A 7,936-nucleotide genomic window follows, 5' to 3' on the forward strand; every position below is an offset into this window, starting at 1 on the left:
TAGCTTAATTTAAAGTAGTAATAATATTCGTAATAATTCAATTTAAAACATAACATGATCATGTGAATTGGCTTGGTTGGAAATTGGATTCCATTATTTTGAATTCATCATCTTATCCTTTTTTTTCTTTTCTGTTTTTTTTTTGCCACCCCTGCTTAACAAGCTCATTTTAAGTTTGTCATCCCTAGTAATTGCCCGAGGATAAGCTTGAGAGTGAAATAGGAACTATATGGATTTCATGTCACTGTAACTTTCAGTAAGAGGTGTGCAACCCCTCATTTATGGGAAAATAGATATCGTGGCTAAGGTAAAATTCTGGCTTCCTTTGCTTACAACTGAACAAAATTATACTGTATATGGCCTCTTCCTTTGTGCTGATGAAGGAATGTTTCACGACAACTGGGGTGGAGTCTGAACTTCCCGGAGCTGGACTGAGTTCTCAAAGCAGTGATAGAAACCGTAGTGTGGAAATCTCTCGTACCAAGTGTCTTGCTCCTCATGTGTATCCCAGTGCTCCCCGCTGCTGCTCTTCCCGTACTTGTGCACCCATCCAGAACCATTATGGCCCTCACCCCATGTGCGATTCCACCGCTCTCCGTGCTTCCCTTCCCACCACGTCTCCCCCTGCTTGACGCCATGGCTGTTTGGATCAAAGTTCTCATCCCATTTATCACCCCATTTAGTCCAAGCATCACCTTCACAACGCTCAGCCCATTTATCAGTGTACTTCATGCTGCCACCATGCCCATCATACCTCTCACCCCATCTGCCAAAATACATTGGGAACATGTTAAAAGCGATAAAAAACATAACATGCAACCAACAGGAGAATCTAGCAAGTTTGAGTGACCCATCTCTGAAGGTGTTGCAATTTCTTGGAAGGTTGTCCTATGTTGGTTAGAATTTTTGAATTACTGCAATTATAGTGAACTCTCTGATTGACAATTTATTATGATGATGAAGCAAAGCTTCCGGCATGGTCTGCATACCCATGATTTTGTGGTTCTCACCCTTATATAGTAGAAAATCAATCTCAATATTTATTATAAGCATTTAAAACTGAAGAACAGATTTCTTTTCCATGTTAACTATAGCATTAAAAAGAAAGATCAGTATCCATTCAGAGACAATAAATAGATAGCAAGTTTCATTATGATAACATACACTTCTTGTCAGAAAAAAAAAAAAAAAATATATATATATATATATATATATGTATGTATATCATCTTATGGAAGACATAAGTTATGGCCTGTTTAGAATACACTATAACCAGATGCAAAGAATCAATGCTGAGAACTCCAACTTTAATGTGGTTTGAATGCAAGGTAATATATGGGTACCTTTCATGCCAAACATGAGCATGACCAGCCTCAAGTTGTGTGTTTGGATCAATGCTGCACCATTTGTGGGCCCATTTATCTGCTTTGCCAGAGGCATCATATTGTTCCCACCATTTCTCATGCCATTCATCACCTTTTCCATTCTTTCCCCACTTGTCAGCAGTTTTCTCCATGTGCATAAGCCCACAATCCTGCACAAATTGAAGCCTATAGTTCAGTTTATTCTATAATATGCCAGAGCCAATAAGCAAATCTACAAGCAAAACATCATAGTATTATAATTTATCTAAAAGTAAAAGAACTCACATCCTATATTGGAATTCTAAAAGTTGCAAAGAAGTCGACTAACCACATTCAAGGAAGTGGCTATAATGCTTGTCAAATGGAAATCATTTGTATGGAAACATGTCAAAAAGGTTTTTTTCTCTTCTTATATGGCAAGCCTCAAGTTGTGAGTTTTGTGCCTTTTGAATACCCCCACAATCACAAATGGAAGCAGGACACTCAAAGACAAAGATCCATTGTCCTGATGCTGCCCCTTGGGATGTTCTCCTTGACTTTTGTTTTAAAGCATGGTTCTCTCTGATGTTCGTATGCTAAACCAAGCTTAGCTACAATTTTAAGTTAAAGTACGATCATCTAGTAGCCAATGAATAGACACATCCAACTTGGGTTTGGCTTTCCTTATTGTACAACCAAAAGGAAAGGAACATGAGAATAAGTAAAGTTCAAATGTACAATTCTCACTGACCTGCCACATTGATTCTTTCCAATATTCACGCCATACATTTCCTGTTGCATCACGCCCTGATTTCTCTGAGCCAAGTTCCTTATATTGAAACTTGTCAGCAGCCTCCCAAAACTTATCTTCCCACTCAACAACATGATCAGCACTGACACCCCTGATCAGCGTCCACCTGCAAACCACACCATCAGGTCTTTGTTCAATCCCTGTCTCCCGCCACCACCTTGATCCATCAGGACTTACTCCATGGGACAATGCTCCATCCACCTCATCAAGAGCATGAACAGCTTCTGCTGCATGTCCTAAAAATAGAACGCCAAGTTCATCTTCCCTTTTTAAGGAAGGTATCTCTAGACTGGAACTAGAAACATCCACTTTGCCAACCTCTGTCAATGATTGAAGTGGTGGAAGAAGAGGATTGTGGCTGCTTTCAGAAAACCGGCTCTCAAATGGAATTGGGAGAAAATCTACAGATTGCTCTTTCTCCATCAATGATTTGGCTGGAGTAAGATACGGAGAAGATGTTCTTGCTGTCTGCAAGTTACCGGCATCATCGGATTTTCCCTCACTATCCATAGGAGGTGTCCAAGACCAAAAATCTGGACCTGGTGTTGAATTCACAGATGTTTGAGACTGAGGCACAAACAAGACCCCGTTCTGTGTTCCTGGCACAATAAAGATTACAGAGTTCTGAAAAACATCATGCATGGCTGAACTAATAATAATATTAGACCGAAATCACCTAAAAAATAGTTAGCCCACGCTGAAATATAAAAAGGAAGGCATGATGCCTATGGATTATAGGCCACCTAAATTACTAAACTGGCTATGACTCGCATCTTATTTACTAACACAGGAATTTCCATTCTTAAAGAAGAGATTGCAAACACTCAAAATATTGCATCACTAAATAAGATCTCAATTTTGAAACTAGATCAGCAATCAATAACCCAAATAACAAAGACATTCAGGATCCAACTTTTATGATGTTAGATAATAAATTCCAAGTTAAGAAGCAAATTAGTCAAAGCCACAAGAAAATGCCAAAAATATTTTAGGGAGGGTAATATGAAGAAATATCCTTTATACAGGTGACACTTGGTTCTAAAATGAATGGGAAATTTTTTTCCAAATTACAGGAAGCTAACCCCACAAAAATAACAGACTAGAGCATTCAAAATATGAAAATCAAAAAATTTTCCTTACTAATGTTACATACTGATTTGTTTCCAATATTTTAAATAAAAATAAAATAAAATAAATAAAATAAAGTTTCACATATCAATTTGCACTCTTGGATTTAAAACCAAGAAATTTCAATAGCTTCAAGCGAATGAAATTTTTTTTCAGTTGTAAGATCATACAATAAATTCATTTCACGATATTAGACCAAAGATATTTTCTTATGCAAGATTATAATAGTGCTTTACACACTTCACATTTTGCCACTTGAACTCTACAATCTATACATCGGTAAAAGCTGAAATGAGACGTACTAAATGAGCCATATACTGAAAAATAATTTTAGAGATCAATATTTCACTTTATCAAGAGAGAGAGGATCAGAAAACACACAGCACTAATAGTCTAATCTAACTAGGAACATACACAGTATTAATAATCTAATTTAACTAGAATTCAATGTATTTTTCAGTAGTATCTATTTAAGAGGTACATAAGCATATGGATAAGCTCATAATCCCAGCTAGATTTGCCAAAAACTTGATTTAATTTACAGAAGACCAGGAGTTTTTTTTTAAAAAAAAAAAAGAAAAGAAATTTGCTTAGTGTTTCACTTGCTTTGCCCTTTGATAACATGGTTCTTAAGAATTAAAGAACATACTATCTCTTTTAGGCAAGGCTGCAACTGGGCAGGTTGGGCCCAGTTGCTGGCTAACACAAGCTTAATCCAAATTAAGAAACAATCAATTTAAGTCCAATTCAACCCAACTTTCAACCCGAGGTACACAACCCAATCCCAAACCCAACCCAACCTCATTTTTCTAAACTTGGTTAAGTTGAGAGCTTTTTAGATTAGACTTGGATTGCTCAGGTTGTATAATTCAAAATCCACCCATAATGTTTTTAAAACACTTTTTTATATACCAAAATTTAAATAGTAAATGAGACAAAATTTCAAGATAACAACAAAAAAGTAAAAATCAATTTATATATCTTTATAGAAAAATAATATATATATATATATATATGTTATAATTATAGTTCAATATTTTTCCTTAAAAAATCTAAAAAGAAAATAAAAAAATGAATATTATTATATAAGATAATATAAATTATAAATATTATAAAAATATTAAATCGGGTTCAAGTTAGATTCGGGTTGTTCAAACTTTTTCCCAAGTCCAACTAAATTGAGTTTGGATTGAAAAAGCTTAACCCAAACCCAACCCGCACATTAAAAAAAATTACCCAAGCCCATCCGAAAATCGAATTGGGTCGAGCCAACCTATCCAATTTGCACCCACTACATATTTGGGTAGATTAGGAGTATTTTAGAGTGTAGAATTTCCAAGTATGATATTAGGTGAACCTAAACTGTGACTTAAGAAACCAAGTTGTACATTACTTCATACCAATGAGATCCCAATTTCAAAAGAAATTGGAAATGCCAACTCATTCCATGGTATAGAGCATTTTTAGATTCAAGATTGACTTTGCCATAGAAAAGTAAAACAAGGGAACTACTAATCTTTCTATGCAAAAATCATGACGTAAAAATTAATTAAAAAGAACAACAATAAAAACAAAGATTTGATCTTCTTTGCTACTATCCATTTTTCCAGGGATCTACATATTTTTTAGCTACAGCAACCTTTTTGGAGGGTAGAATCTGAGATGCATGGCTGGGAAGAAACAACAAATAAACTGAATTTATCTTAGAATTAATTTTTCTGCAACAGATTTTTGTAATATGCTTGAGACCAATTGCAAAGGAGAGGGTGGTCTTTAGCCAATAGATGCTCCCTTTGTTATGCTCATGAGGAGTCAATTGACCATATACTCTTGCATTGTGGGAAGGCAAGGCTGTTGCGGGAGCTCTTGTTCTCTTTGTTTAGGGTGTGTTGGGTCATTCAAGCTTCCATTAGAGAAACCCTTTTAGGGTGGCAGGGCTCGTTCATTGGAAGCAAGAGAAAGAAAGTGTGGAGTGCAGCGCGTTTGTGCCTCTTTTGGACAATTTGAAATGAGAGAAATAGAAGATCTTTTGAGAATATGAAGCTTTCTGTTCAAAGGTTGAAGTTTTTGTTTTTGTGCAGTTTGTTATCTTGGACAAACATGTTTATAGAACATACTTCCATGTCCTTAGTTGATGTTATTGATTGGTTGGGGACAGAGTGAGGGAGGGAGTATTTTTGTTTTCCCTATCCTTTTTGGCACTATTAGGTGGCCGTTGTATACACCATGTGTACATTGGTGCACCCATTTTTTTGGCGTTTTAATACAATTTGCACTTACTTATCAAAAATATATATATATGATTGAGACCAAAAATACAGCCAGCTAAAGCAAACATAAACTCTGACCCAACAAGAACAAAACTGAAGATGAAGAACCAAGCCTGCACATAACAGTTTATCTTGACAAATCTGGCTATTTTGGGTTGCAGATTAGAAGCAGAAAGTTCCAGCAGTCAAATAAGGTATCAGCGATTACAAAAAGTATTTAAGCTAAAAGATGAAACTAAAAGTTCCTAAATGCACATATCTCTAAGATATTCATATTGAACAATTCGGTAGTCCCATGAGAATTAAATTGGCCATTCTGCTTCCACAGCATATAAAGGTAAAATTCACCACCCAGAAGACATCTATTTAAGAAAAAGAATCTTTCCTACTTTGTAATTGATGGACCTTCACCTTCAAGGCTTCAACTACCGTGTAAACCTAGATGGACTGATACAGTTTCCACCATGTTCAAACTCCCCCTAAAGATGGATACTTCCCTTGCTGCTAGTTGTGCCACATCAGTAATCCAAAAATCTATACAGCCATACAATGTATATCATCCTACTCTCAACATTATTAGTATGTCATTGCTCTAAGAAATAAAATTAACAAGAACAATGCTCATTCAAAGCAGAGCCATCATTTTCATATTATTTCCAGAAGCAGTAATAAATAGAATTAATCCAAATAGCAACTAAAAATTAAGAACTTAAAGATTATGTTTGGTTAAAATATGATGAAAAAAGCAAGGGAAAGAGAAAGAAAAATAAAAATAGATTTGAAGTTACTAAAATTATTTTTATATGTTATTTTAATTTTTTTCTTTTATTAGCATTTTTTTTTTCTTTTCTCACTTTTTCCAATAACCAAACATAACCTAAAGAAAAACAATTATCTCTGGCTTTAACAACCCCAATTTCAAATCCAGAGGGATGCAATGCATGACACTCTCAGAGTCATTCAAAACCCAATAACAAAAATCAACACCACAACACAGAGAATAAGAACATACCATTACCTCCCTGCTGAACCCCCGTTCCTCCACCACTCTCACTCCCCGAACCCTCAACTCTAGAATATCCCAACTCCTCCTCTCCCGACTTACTCTCCTGAAGAATGGCCCTCGCCGCCGCGATCGCTGCGGCAGCTCGGTCAATGACCTGAATTCTCTGCACCTTGTCCCTCTCCTCCTTAGAAACCTCCAGAATCTTCATGAACTCGTCGCTCTTCCTCTCCAATGCCTCTGCACTCTCCCCATCGTCCTCTCCACCGGAGTTGCCTGCAATCCTCTGGAACTCCATGCCCTTCCTCTCCTGGTCCACCGCCTTCTTCCACATGTCGAGGTACGAGTCCCCGCCATCCGAAACCCTAATCCTCGACGCTCCCCTGCCTCCACTTCTTCTCACCAGAACTGTAACAGCAACTCGGTGTTTGTGTCGGTGAGAAACAGGAACCGCAGAGCGTGCGGTAGCGCGTAGCGATGCACCCAGATGCGAAGCCATTTAGAAAGGGTTTAATTGCCGTGGAGTGAGTGAAGGAGCAGGCCTAGAGGTGGTCTTTAAGCGGAAGGTGGCGGTGAATTTAAACTTTGAAGTTAGCGCGTGAAGATGTGAGGTGCAATCTTTATTTTCTTTTTCTTTAATAAAGAAAGATTTTCGTGTGATTGAAGGAGGGTAATGATACCATTGTCGGTTGGTGGTCCACTGTTACCGAAATTACCCGTTTTTTTTATAAAAAAAAAATTAAATCAAAGACTAAAGATAGCTATAGATTGTTGACACATGGCGTCATTACAGCATGCGTCTTTACACCGGAATAAAGGTCAAATTAAATATTTGTATCCAAAATTGATGGTTGGGATCTGTTCTTCTTAAGGCAGAAAAGAAATTGCATGTTTCTTTACTATTCATTTGCTTTTCTAGGTTGATCCAATCAATCTACGGTAAAGATCATGGGTACAGTAGCTCATCTCGAAGTAGTAGGTGACGGAGTTACAACAGGGGATGGGAATTTGGGTTCATGAAAGCGTATGGAGGATGGGAGTTTGACGTCCGTGAAATCAAAGAGTTGTGGGAAGTTCCTCATAAGTTTTTATCGGATTGGTAGGTCGTTTTTGTTTCCTTTCTACGAAGCTTGTGATATTAATTATGCTTGTAACGGACTTTCAGTCCCATTTTTGCAGATACCATAGGTTGATTTTGCTTTAAGGTTAGGAGGGAGAGAATCCATGTGACAGTTGAAAACCTAGAAAAAGTTGGACGCGACGAGCACCTGCTTCTAGACAGGATGCTTATTAAAGGGGTGTTGTGTTGTCTGCACTTCCTCTCGTGAACACAAATCCATGTAGGCTTGTTTATTAAATAATAAAAAATAATTAATTACTT

General features: G+C 37.0%; 1 protein-coding gene across 2 annotated transcripts; it reads right to left on the reverse strand.

Annotated features, from left to right (window-relative positions):
* Positions 1–207: 207 nt before the first annotated feature.
* LOC117914625 lies at positions 208–7,129 on the reverse strand. Of its 2 annotated transcripts, none has more exons than XM_034830035.1 (4): positions 6,571–7,129; positions 2,095–2,753; positions 1,344–1,534; positions 208–766 (listed from the first exon to the last, which is right to left on the reverse strand). In XM_034830035.1, exons 1-4 carry the CDS (start codon positions 7,052–7,054, stop codon positions 391–393), a joined length of 1,710 nt encoding a protein of 569 aa, XP_034685926.1. In that variant the 5' UTR covers positions 7,055–7,129; the 3' UTR covers positions 208–390. The 2 variants fall into 2 exon arrangements, with proteins under 2 accessions (XP_034685926.1, XP_034685925.1); XM_034830034.1 differs by having other exon boundaries at positions 6,565–7,129.
* Positions 7,130–7,936: the final 807 nt, after the last annotated feature.

Source organism: Vitis riparia, chromosome 5 (assembly GCF_004353265.1).
Source record: "Vitis riparia cultivar Riparia Gloire de Montpellier isolate 1030 chromosome 5, EGFV_Vit.rip_1.0, whole genome shotgun sequence".
In the NCBI taxonomy this organism is placed as follows: domain Eukaryota; kingdom Viridiplantae; phylum Streptophyta; class Magnoliopsida; order Vitales; family Vitaceae; genus Vitis; species Vitis riparia.